Source organism: Sinohyriopsis cumingii, chromosome 5, assembly GCF_028554795.1.
Source record: "Sinohyriopsis cumingii isolate HCF-2022 chromosome 5, ASM2855479v2, whole genome shotgun sequence".
Lineage (NCBI taxonomy): Eukaryota > Metazoa > Mollusca > Bivalvia > Unionida > Unionidae > Sinohyriopsis > Sinohyriopsis cumingii.
The window spans coordinates 35,023,611-35,037,426 of record NC_142965.1 but is presented as its reverse complement, the minus strand read 5'-3'; the positions used below and the strand labels follow the sequence as shown (position 1 = coordinate 35,037,426).

Here is a 13,816-nt window from a genome sequence, read left to right as displayed (position 1 = left end):
AATTTCTTGCAGATTACAAAAAAACTAGAGCCAATTTTGCAAGTTGACTGTCATATTCGTGTTCAGCACATAAAAATTGATAAGAATTGACTAATTTTATTTCAGTAACATGACTTTTGTAAAAATTTGTTGTCCAGTGTAATCAGATACCTTTAGGTCACACTCTTGGCAGTAATCAGATACCTTTAGGTCACACTCTTGGCAGTAATCAGATACCTTTAGGTCACACTCTTGGCAGTAATCAGATACCTTTAGGTCACATTCTTGGCAGTAATCAGATACCTTTAGGTCACACTCTTGGCAGTAATCAGATACCTTTAGGCCACACTCTTGGCAGTAATCAGATACCTTTAGGCCACACTCTTGGCAGTAATCAGATACCTTTAGGCCACACTCTTGGCAGTAATCAGATACCTTTAGGTCACACTCTTGGCAGTAATCAGATACCTTTAGGTCACACTCTTGGCAGTAATCAGATACCTTTAGGTCACATTCTTGGCAGTAATCAGATACCTTTAGGCCACACTCTTGGCAGTAATCAGATACCTTTAGGCCACACTCTTGGCAGTAATCAGATACCTTTAGGCCACACTCTTGGCAGTAATCAGATACCTTTAGGTCACACTCTTGGCAGTAATCAGATACCTTTAGGTCACACTCTTGGCAGTAATCAGATACCTTTAGGCCACACTCTTGGCAGTAATCAGATACCTTTAGGCCACACTCTTGGCAGTAATCAGATACCTTTAGGCCACACTCTTGGCAGTAATCAGATACCTTTAGGTCACATTCTTGGCAGTAATCAGATACCTTTAGGTCACATTCTTGGCAGTAATCATATACCTTTTTTAATTTCACATATTTGGAAAGAAGTTTTCTTGCTTCTTTATAAAGCGGAATTGATTGTGGCCAGGTTTTTTGGATACATAAAGATATATAATTTAAAGAGGGGTATAAAAAAAAGAAATCAGTAGCAAACTCTAAGAATAATTATTTTGATTTACAGAAACTTTGTTCTTCTGTTATAATACCAAAAAGTTGATTTCTGCAATGCAAAACATCAAATTGCCATGCTATTGTATAAATCATCATCAAAAGTGAAGTCCACCGGAGTATCGAATTGATTATTGATTAAAAGTCCTTGCAGAATCTTGAGGTTATCAGTGGGGTTTGCATACGTTTGGTATATGATTTCATCTTACTCTAATATAGTTCCACAAGGCTTACTTTCTTGTTCAATATATTGATATGTGCTAATTCCACTAGGCTTACTTTCTTTTTCAGTATATTGATGTGTGCTAGTTCCACTAGGCTTACTTTCTTGTTCAATATATTGATGTGTGTTAGATCCACTAGGCTTACTTTCTTGTTCAGTATATTGATGTGTGCTAGTTCCACTAGGCTTACTTTCTTGTTCAATATATTGATGTGTGTTAGTTCCACTAGGCTTACTTTCTTGTTCAATATATGATGCATGCTAGATCCACTAGGCTTACTTTCTTTTTCAGTATATTGATGTGTGCTAGTTCCACTAGGCTTACTTTCTTTTTCAGTATATTGATATGTGCTAGTTCCACTAGGCTTACTTTCTTGTTCAATATATTGATGCAAGCTAGTTCCACTAGGCTTACTTTCTTGTTCAGGATATTGATGCATGCTAGTTCCACTAAGCTTACCTACTTTTTCAGTATATTGATGTGTGCTAGTTACACTAGGCTTACTTTCTTGTTCAGTATATTGATGTGTGCTAGTTACACTAGGCTTACTTTCTTGTTCAGTATATTGATGTGTGCTAGTTACACTATGCTTACTTTCTTGTTCAGTATATTGATGTGTGCTAGATCCACTAGACTTACTTTCTTGTTCAATATATTGATGTGTGCTTACTTTCTTGTTCAGTATATTGATGCGTGCTAATTCCACTAAGCTTACTTTCTTTTTCAGTATATTGATGTGTGATAGTTCCACTAGGCTTACTTTCTTGTTCAATATATTGATGTGTGCTAGTTCCACTGTGCTTACTTTCTTGTTCAGTATATTGATGTGTGCTAGATCACTAGGCTTACTTGTTCAATATATTAATGCGTGCTAGTTCCACTAGGCTTACTTTCTTGTTCAGTATATTGATGTGTGCTAGTTCCACTAGGCTTATTTTCTTGTTCTGTATATTGATGTGTGTTGGGGTCAAGATGACTTAAGCTACAACCCAGTCTGAATAAGAAATATTTTCAAACTTCATTTGACTTGTAAATCCTTATTCAGTAATTTGGTTTGTTCATTTGTCAGTATAGTCCAATCTGTTTATTCGGTTCAAGGGGTCCTCGATAACATGCTGATCCATTGCAAACAATGCAGGGGTATTTCCTCCTGTCAGTATCGATGGGCAATGTTTATTAATTATTCTGATTTTTCTGTATGTTACCTTTTGGATTCTTGTGGAGGTAGACAAAGAGCATTGTGGTATATGATGAGATCAATCTTCTTATACTTTAAAGATTTTTTCCAGAGCTACTGCAAGTCACTCTGATGCTGATATACCTGGTATGTGGTCTCCAATACCAGAAAGGTCAACCAAAAAAAATAAAAAAAACAGCATACAGTACTCAGGTCATATGTCAGAATAAGCGGATTATGATATAACCATGCACTGTTAAGATCTCTTGTCAATATGAATAGAGAATTTGTTTATCTAACAATAAATAAATTCCATTGCATTTTATATCAAGTTTGCAGTTTCCTTTCATGGTGTCTCTGAATTTCATTACTCCATACTCAAGGTAGTATATACAAGTTTAAACTGCCAATATTGTCACAAAAAACTCTCCAGATGGTATATTTTGTCACCAGTAAGAAAAATAAATCACAATTTGTGACATTGGCAAAGCCAGCATCTTCACTGAATAAACTTATTACACGCTATTTTTTGTACTTTTAAGAAGAATAAACTTTTTCTGTGTACGAGAAAAAACATGTATGTGAAATTGCATGAGCCATCCCATGATCATCTTGTATTAGAATTCATACATAATCTCTTCCCCAAAATGATAATGAACTTTTTGCATGTTACTTTTCGTACTTTTAAGAAAACAAAAAATTTCATGTATGTGAAAAATACATGTACATGAAATTTCAGGAGCCACGACAAAACCGTGTTATATCTGAATACGTGTTATAACAGAGCGTGCTGTAGCAGGGTCACACTGTATCAACTTGAAGGTCTTGTCAGTGGTAGGGTAGTACCATTTCAGATGTGTCTATGTATTGAATGTGTATCCATTAAGCAGATTGCTGACAGACCTAGAGGTGTCATCTGTTCATAAGCCATTCTCACTCTCAAGGTAACAAAAACAGACTGCTAGTCATCATGGATTTGAAGTCAGCCTCACTGGTCATTTCAGGCTGTTCCTTTTGATTGGATGCAGGACACCACACCCTTTGATTTGCATTTTATTAATGCTTTAAAAATGTGTCTTACTACCAATGTTGTCTTAAATTTGGAAGGCATTATGATGTTATCTTGAAAACAGATGAAATAGTGTAGTTTCCTCATGTAATGAAAATCTTATGTAGAATAGGTCCAGATGCCTAACAAGTGATTCCTCACAGTGTATTTATGTGGATACAAAACAACTGATGCAATCACAGTTTCTTTGAGTGAAAAATGAATACAAAGTGACAACATCAACCCCCCCCCTTGTAAATTAACATATTGTGACTGACTCCAACAGTTTGTGTAATCTACCCTTGTGCCTATAGCCGATTGTGCCTGATAAGTGACTTATAACATATAACAGAGTATTCCAACCTTGTATGATTTAAGTACTTTATTGACCATTTAGTAGCATATGACGTTTCTTTCTTGCTTTATATCTACTTGGATTGAGTTTAGCTCGCTACACCTCTGATATATTACACGATGAATAAGCTGCAATCAGAATTGAACGTAGTAATTTTCACGGAGTGACACACTGGAAGTAAAAATTTGATCAAAGTAGACACAGTCTAAAACAACGGAAATTTAGTGAAAAAGTGGCTATTAAATAATCAGTAAAGTGTTTAATTCATGCATGATGGAGAACAAGTTTGGAATGTCTCTGTTACATTGATATATCTTGATGGGGGGGGGGCTGATTTTAAAGCACACAAGTTAGTCATCTTGTGTTCGTTTGTCAGAGAGTGGGTGTCAATAGTTTCATTTTTACTGATAGAAATATGTGCCTATGCACAATAGTTCCCTGAATTCTGAATTTAAATAATAAATAGGCAAACAACTAACAATTATTCATGACTGCTGATGTTTAAAGTAATTGCTACATGTATCATTTTGTATGGATTCTTCACTTATTTTAATTGATATGTGTATCAATATGGCAAAATTATCGATGCATCAATGAATCGTTTCACTCCTAGTAATTATTAATCTCAAGTACCATCTGACAAAAATGACATGATGGGAAATGCTTGTGGTCAGTATTAAATCCATTCCAAAAAAGGTATTCATGTTAAAATTGCATTTTCAGTGTTCCACTACCATTTTGATACAAAACATCAGCATGTGTGTTTGAATTCACATTAATTCAAGGGTATTGGGTTCAATACCTGTCCAGGCCAGCCTGGGTTAGCTGCGTTGGTTTTTCATTGTGAAATGCACTTGGCTTTTATTTACATGGCATGTTAGTGCCATTAATTGATTTCCCCTTCGAATACATTCCCAAAATGACATTATATTAGGAATATTAGCCTGCTACCTTGCAAATCCACCCCCTACTTTAGTCTAAAAAGATGCAAATCATCTTATCCTGTCTATTTCAAATAGACAAAGGGCAGTAACTCTTGACAGGTACCTCCCCTTGGCACTACCAGGTGATGCTAGCTTTTGGCTTCGCTGCTGTACAGAAAACATGCACAGCTCATCCTATGAAAATCCAGCCGTTTTTGTTCCTATAGACCCGTCTAACGTTCCTTTTGGATTTATTGTGTGCATTTATCAATCTACTTCAGGTTATATGCATTATTTTACAATTTCTGCCCATTTTTGAGTGATTTTGTCACCATTTGGGACTTTGTATTTTAAGACCCCATTCCAGCACGCTATCATTGACTAGTACAAGGTCATTATGAGTTAGTATAACTATGACTTTTTTCACTTACTTTGTCCATTATGGAGCTGTTATTGCAAAACTCTGAAGCGCTGCTTGATGTTTATACTTTATTTGTATCTCATGCTGTTTTGATAGAATTGTGGTTTAATTATTAACTAAGCATAGTGCATAAGTTCATAACAGGGTCATCGGTTTCTGATATGACACTTTCACTTCTGTTAGTTAGAACAGTGTTTTAGCAACTTAGTAATTTCAAATACATTGCTAGTTTCTGCTTCAACATTTGTTTTTGTGTTGTTACAGTGGAAAGAAATGAGGTCTAAAGCAAGCTCTGATATCCTCAGCCTTCATCCCAAATCCATTTCCATTGCAAGCCTTATGGGGGATGCTGGGGTTACTCCCCACTCCAAAGTTTGACATGCAAAAAGGTCCATGTTAACACCTAAACCTACTGCTACTAAAGAGGACAGGTTCAGACAAGACTTAGATTTCAGCGGTTCAAACCCCGGCCAAGTCATACCAAAGACTTATAAAAATGGTACTTACAGCTGCCTCACTTGGCCCTCAGCACTAAGAGGTTAGTGTTAGGACTGGTCTGTCTGGTGTCAGAATAATGTGACTGGGTGGGACATGATGCTGCATGTCTGCGGCATGATGCCCCAGTGCTAGACATCACTATAAACTGTCACACTGCAGATATCATAGCGATATGACTGAAAAATTGTTAAAGCTAAATTAAAAATCCAATCACACACATCCCAAGCAGAAATAACAGTATGCACTGACACTAGTGTGTACGGTTGGGGTTCTCACCTGTTGCCAGACTTCATTACCATCAGCAACAACCTTCACATCAGTGTACAAATCAGACACATTCCCAGCTGACTCATTGTCTTGGCTGACACTCTATCCAGGAGAGGTCAAGTCCTTCACACATTGGGGATGTTTGATGATTAACCTTTTTGCAGTGACGTTGAATCACAAGTCCTGTCTTTGTCTCCCATTCCAGACCCAGAATCTTGGGCTGTGGATGTGTTGTCAATCAGTTGGGAGGGGTTGTGGGCCTTTGCCTACTCTCTCTCAGTTCTGATATTGAAACTAATCCAGAAGTTATGGGGTCATAATTGCAAAATGATTCTGTTAGCCCATCTCAGATAAGACAAATCCTGGATCACTAATCTACTCATTCTTGCAATAGATCTGCCCAGGAATATCCCAGTCAACCCAAGTTTCCTCAGGCAACCACAGACATGGGTGTTCCATCCCTGTCCAGAGCATACTTCTGTAGGCTTGGCTCTTATCTGGACAGCCTTGGAAGATGAACAATTGAAACCTTCAGTTGTGGAGAAAATATCGAGAGCAAGAAGGCCTTCCACTCTGAAGACTTATAAGGGAAAGAGATGCATTTTCAGGGACTGGTGTCAGACCAGTAACATTGCCTCTCCTTAACTGACAAATACTTTTCTCTGGCTCTTTGAGGAGAAACAGTTGGCCCCCTCACTATCAAAGGCTACTGCTCTATTATATCGGACACATTCTGGCTTCATGGCAGATATGACATTGGGCATGATAAGGACCTTGCAGATCTTTTAGCAAATTTTATCTCAATCGACAAAAATCCCTCACCTTGTTTTCAAAATGGAACCTGTCCTGGGTTTTAACATGGCTCAGTTTGAGTCAGTTGAAGCCTCCGGCGCACACTTCACTAAAGTTTCTATCATACAAGACATGTTTCCTGATAGCTTTAGCCTCTGCATGAAGGGTGAGCAAGCTATATGTCCTTTCCATCAACCCATACTATTTTCAGTTCAAATCAGATGTTTCAGTGGTCTTCTTGACACAACAAGCCTTTGTAGCCAAAAACAGGTTATGATCCGTCAGTAACCAAAGTCGTCATTTGCTCCCTCTGTTCCATAGACAGGTTGTGAACAGCAGCCATGCAAGATCCTGTTCATGCTCTCAAGCACTACTTGAAACGCATAGAAACAAGTCGTGGCACATTCAAACGCCTCTTCATTCTGGTGAATGCTGGGAAATAGGATATTACTCGTCAAGCCCTTGCTTCAAGGCTGAAGTGGTTCATACGCTCAGCATACTGTAAGATTTCACAAAACCGGATCCGCCTTTCAAATATCACAGCACATGAGATTTGAGCCATCTCTGCAAGCTTTCATTTTAGTGCAGTGTTTCAATCTGAGATTAGTCAAAGTTTTTAGCTGGCATGCAGAGCCAACCTTCTTTAGTGTCTATGTCAGACATTTAGATGCACAGAGGCAAATCTTGGATCTGGTCAGGCCATTGGCAGAAACAGATGACCATCAGACCCAACTAAATCGATCAACACAGCCAGTTACCTTCGCTGAATTCACCAGTGAAATTTGTAGGTAAAGAAATTTCAACATCATCATCTTAATTATAGATAAGAGTCACAGGTCAAGGGACCCCAAGCTGTGTTGCTTTTGTAATAATGAGAATGATGATCGTTTACATGGGGAATGAAGCTGTTCTTTCCCAGAAGGATACCTGAGGTAGAGGTCAGATGCTCAGCGTTCTTTCCTCCAATGACCACTCCAGTGGCTTAATGGTTAGAGCGTCTGCCTCAGATGCAGAAGTTTGTGGGCTTGATTCCCACCCGAGTCATACCAAAGACTTATAAGATGGGTACTAACATCTCTCTCGCTTTTTGCTTAGCATTAAGAGGTTAGTGGTCAGATGTTGGGATAATGTGACTGGGTGGGACATCATGCTACATGTCTGTGGCATGATGCCCCAGTGCTAGACCTCACTATAAATGGTCACACTGCAGACATCGTAGCGATATGACTGAAAAATTGTTAAAGCTACCTTAAAAATCTAAATCACGCACACACTCACTTTCCTCCTATTACTTAATCTCCTTATGTAATATGATAGGAGAATGTATTCAAAGGAGAAAGAAAACTTTTATGTAAATTATCTTTCTCTGAGAATAATTACCCAATCACATTACTTAAAAATCCTCCAGACCAACCCACCATGCAAGCATCCTTGTTAGCAACTTGCTCAGGTAAAAACTAGTGACACCTGGGGGTGCCAAGGTGAGGTAAATAGCAAGAGTTACTGTCCTTTGTTTAAAATAGACAGGATAAGTAAATTTTTGTCTTTTGGTATGGCTAGATTTGCGAGATAGCAGGCTATTATTCCTAACATAATGTGATTGTGTAAGTATTCTCAGAGAAGCATAATTTACTGAAAAATTTGCCTTTTTTGAAGTTTCTTAGAAATTTTAAAGTTAGGCAGTTTTTGTAATTTCTTTGCAATAGTAATGTGCAAATAGGCAAGGAATATACAACTTTGGTGACTTTCAAATTCACTCATTATCTGAATGACCACTGGAGACTGTTTATTTGTAGCCAGAATTGGGGGTAGGAAACACATTTTTGGAATTATTTCTGAAAGCATCCAATCGCATGCTTCTGAGAAATTTTTGTTTAGCTGGATGCTTAGATGTATAAAAGATGTTTCCATTGGCAGTTTCCCTCTCAGATAAGGATCATACTTCGACTTATATTTTTGCATATTGGATCCATGATTTTCGTGCCCTAGTCCATTTTTACTCTTGCTATCAAACTTTTGCAGAGTTTCCTCTGCGTGCACTGTGGACTGGTCTCCTTTAAAACTAAGGTCAATAAGTTCGAATTATGGGCATGAACTCTGGTTTGAAAACTAAGACTTTTCGACCTAAAATAAAATGGGTCTCAAATTTATTTTTTTTTCTGCTGTATTTTTTAATAAGTAGTCTGTTTGGTATCATTATACAACTACCTCTTTTTCCTTTTCTATAATACCATCTACTTTGGTATATACTTTTTGATGTTGATAGTATAGGGCATAAGAGTAAGGTACAACCTCATGACATAAATATGGGGTAATTAGTTAAAACCAAAAAACTTGACTCCTATTTCTATTTTAACATTTTATGACAGATGAAAATATAGTTTGTACAAAATGTTAGGATCATTTAGAGGGTGATGTGAACCTAGTCGTTTAACCCTATGCTAAATGCAAACCTTGACTGGAAACTAAACACAACATCTCAGTTTCATATGAAATGAACATTTGTGTAAGATTTTTTATTTTCGTTTCCTTAAGATAATCCATATTATAGTTTTCCTAATTTTTCCAAGTCTCATCCCTACGTCCTGCTTAATTTGTCATTGCATGAGTGGATATTTGGAAATGTTAATGATTCTTTTTTTTCCTGCAGCTTGTAAATTTTCAAGGAAGATTTAATGTTATTACTAGAAAATTAATGAAAATTTTATCAGTAGTACACCTACAAACCTGGGGGGAGGGAACTCTGTCCCCTTGTCTTCCAAATCTGAGTGACACAAAGAAAATATGCTAAAAAATACTTGAGACACTAGAATAAAAATTAGATTTTGTTTTGGAGAGGAGGTTTTGTTATACTTTACTACCATCTTTTCCATGGATGCTTACACAAGTTTTGTCCACTGTTACTGTATGCATAGCAAAATATTTACATGATGTTTAAATGCATAGTGTACCTCAAAAAGCTCACTGAAAATATGTTAATTACCATCAGTGACTTTACTTTGAATCTGAAGCAGACAAATGAATAAATATTTAATATTGGTGATTTTCATTGAAATACTCACCATCTGAAAGTTTGATCACCTTTCATGATTTTGTAATTGCTAGCACTAAGATAGATACCCACCAAAGAAAAGTTTTGAGCAGATTTTGTTTCCACCCACCCCCTTTAGTGAATAAAAAACAAAATGAGGGAAAAAAGTGCAGTGTGACCTGGCTATAACATGGTAGTTGGGAGACATAGTACCTGACCATGTTATAGACCAAACCATGTTGTAAACAACCAGGTCATTTAGCTGAAGAAAATGACGCATGTACCCCAGAAAATTTGCAGGGGGTGTAGGTAGTAAATGTGGGCGGTAAAATAATTGTTTCATCGGCACAGTTACTATCTTAAATCGATGCATATTAAATGAGACATACACCTGTAATGAAAACAGAATGCATATATAATAGTTTACTTTATTTAGAGAACCACAAATTGGTACATATACATGAATACTGTGTATATATACATGTCTAATGTATAGCATGAATAGAGTATCAACACCGTGTATTCATCTGTGAATCTTATCATATGCATTGAATCCACAATACAAGTGATTCCATTGAAAATATGCACACACAGGATATAAAATATTCAATATTTTGTCACAGGTCATATTGGTCTGAATTCGAGGGGAAAATGTTGCACAATCACGTAATGAATGACGAAGCCCTTTTGCTTTCAGTATGTCCCAAGTCAGTAAAAGTTAGTTTGCGTTTTAAGCTGCCATTGGTAGCATTCATAAGCATAAATTTTTCCCTGCAAAAAGGAAACTTTCATGGCACAGTTAATGTGCTCCAGTCACATTGGAAAATCCAAAATAATAATAATGAGGACTTTGTGTAGAGCCTAATTTTTAGAAGCTCTAAGTGCTTTACAACATTAGACAACACCTATAAGATAAAAAACACATAATGATATGATTACAAACACAAACACCATGAAATTAGAAAACATAGAAAAAACATGCTGAGAATATTTAAGGTAGGAAACATTATTAAGTCTTTAAGTTTGTTCTTGCAGTCAAAATAAGTGAGTTTTGAGAGCACTCTTGAATGTGATCACTGTGTCTTTGTGTATAAGTTCAGTGGGCAATTCATTCCACATTGCTGGGCCCTGGTATGCAAAAGAACGCTGTCCATATCAGATTCCATTACTTTTAGTTTGGTACTGACTTCCTTCGAAAAAAAGTTCTTTGTTTTTATTGAAGATTGTAGTTGGTTTTCTTATTGTGGCAGCAGCATCAAATAATTGTATTGCATGATTTTGTTTCTCCATTGCTGAGTACATTTTCATAACAATCAGTGCTTCAAAGGTAATCTGTTTCCTTTGAAATTTCAGCAAACTATTTTATCTGTGTACATTTTTAAAAGGGAATTGTCCGTCGTTTGGTCTATTCTAGTTACTGTTCCTCCCTGCCTGTTGAATAAATCAATGTTTTTTCTTTTCTCGCTTTTTTTTTTTATTTTTTATATTTGTGGTAGCAGCATGATGCTGCCTTCCACACATGCATCAGAAATTTAACAAAGGGTCAACGGACGATAGAGACACAGATGTTCTGATCTGATGACAGGGATTATGACAGAAAATGTGAGTGTTCTGAAGGATTTAATTCTGAGTGAAAAGAAGCGGAATTTTACTTACCATCCACATACAAATGTCAGTCTGTGTAAATATATTAATTACTAGCGAGCGGCCAAAAATCCAACGAAAGATAGATTAGGTGATAATGCCTCATCCAGTTTGTCTCCGTTACCAGAAATGTCAACAAGAAAAAAGTGTTTATCTCACAACATACAGCACTCATGCTATGTCAAGATAAGTGGATTATGATATAACAATGCACTGTTTAGATGGTTTATCAATATGGACAAAGAATTTGTTCAGGTAACAATAGATAACTTTAAGAGCTTTTTATATCCAGTTTGTGGCTTCCTTTCATGGGGCCTCTGAATTTCTCCACTCCAAACCAATGGCTGTATATACAAGTTTAAACAGCCAACAATGTAGCCATTAAAAATAATTGCCAGATGGTATATTTTGCCGCCAATAAGGAAACAAATCAAAGTTTGTGACATTGGCAAAGCCCTACGCGATCCCAGAATAAGCTTTTTACACATTATTTTTCATACTTTTAAGAAGAAAAACTACTTTTTCGTGTATGAGAAAAATACATTTAAAATTTCAGGAGCTATGTCACGATCATCTTGTATTTTTCATACGCAATCTCTTCCCTAAAATGATAATAAACCTTTACATTTTTTGGTACTTTTTAGAAAGAATTCTTTTTCATGTACAAAAAAAATACATGTATATGAAATTTCAGGACCCACACCATGTCTGTGTTATATCTGAATTCGTGTTATAACGGAGCATACTATAGTGGGGTCACACTGTTCTCATGGTGTGGGGGGCAGAGGAGTAAAGTTGGGGGGGGGCACAAGACAAACTGTTGGAGGAAAATGTGCCCACCCACTGATGCAACACTGAAATGGTTTACAGAAGCAGAACTTACCCAATATTAGCTTTTGATTTTGTATTCTGTATGCTTTTTGCAGGTGCCATGACACTCAGCATTCATGAATATATAATGAATGTTTCTTATATTTGTAGGTCAGTATTGTTTTGGGATGAGGAAGGTGAGGAGGACTTCAGGACAGCAGATGTTGTGAGAGAGTTTGTTCAGTTTGTCAGCCAGCTGTGCCTTGTAGCCCTACAATGTGGAAAGAGTCATCCAATATTGGAGCACTGCATACTTAACTTCCTGGAAATGGTTGGTGCTTCTTAGAGCTGTCATTTATAGGAAATCTTACTATCAATAGATTACTGGGAAAATTTCTGGCTATTTAGTGATTACAAAACAAACTTTTTGGGCTCAGAATCAATGGTAAAAAAAAATGTATTAAAAAAACAAACTTTTGTATGATTTATTAATCTGCTTTATAAAATTGTGTACAATTATATCATAATTCCTTATGTTCTATTATGCAAATGATGTAAACCCACAGTTACTTATATTTACAATATATTCCAAATCTGTACTCATCATTGTATTGGTGGAGGAATTTGCATACAATTTTTTCATTTCTTTTATAATTATGTGTATTATACATTTGATAAAATATTAAATATTATGTTACATTTTAAATATTAAATATAACTTTGTATGTATTATACATATGCTTGGATTTAACAAAGCAACAGTTTAAGTAAAAACTTAATAAAAACTATCAGTTCAGGTGGGTGTGCAATCACTCACCTTGCTGATATCTGCCATATGTATGAGCGGTTGGCCAAGAAATCTGGGTTAGATGGCTGCCTCTTGTAGAAATTTCTTCCAGTGCTGCTGACTTCACATGTTATGAAAACCTCTATTTCAAACCTAGGTAATCTACCTTAGTGTGTATATTCATTAGGAAAGGCACTTTATTGGAATTGAATAACTCCCTGAGGAGGAGCTGTGCTGTAAGACCCCAAACCCAAACCAATTAGTAATGGTGGCCACTTTTAATGTTGGCTTGGCATCATTTATAAAAGCTTGAAAATCCACTATATTTGAAAACCCACTATGTAAAAATGTTTTCTGTTTCACACACACACACATTCATCCCATGATGTAATTGATACTAAATGAAAATGGTGCTGCTCGAACATCCAGTATGGCCACCACAGTGGGCATCTTCAAAATCTTGTTATCACAGTTCCTCTGAAATTGATGATCACATCATGGAGTTCTCACTGTAAGACATTTTATGGTGTCTAATTGCTTCTAAATAAAAATGGTGCTTATCTGAAGTCCAATATGGCTGGTACAACAGCTCTCCTGAAAATCCTATTGTCACCTTTCCTCTTAAATGAAGTCACATTGGCATGGAGTTTTTGCCAGAAGCTTTTATGATGTCTAATTGGTCCTTTATGATGTTGAATTGGTTCTTTTATGATGTTGAATTGGGGTTTTCACCAGAAGACATCTGAACAAGTTGATCCTAAATAAAAAATGGTTGCATTCTGATGTCCAATAATGCTGCCACAGTGTCCATCTTCAAAATCTTGTTATTGCTACTCCTCCTGAATG

The 13,816-nt window shown here is 36.4% G+C and overlaps 1 protein-coding gene across 1 annotated transcript in view; it reads left to right on the top strand.

The window, feature by feature from the left end:
* LOC149798926 (centromere protein I-like) overlaps positions 1 to 13,816 on the top strand; it is a 104,287-nt gene that overhangs the window by 88,507 nt on the left and 1,964 nt on the right. The window contains exon 14 of the mRNA XM_089957004.1: positions 12,355 to 12,514. Coding sequence (XP_089813130.1) covers positions 12,355 to 12,514 — 160 coding nt within the window. The remainder of the gene's footprint in view (positions 1 to 12,354; positions 12,515 to 13,816) is intronic.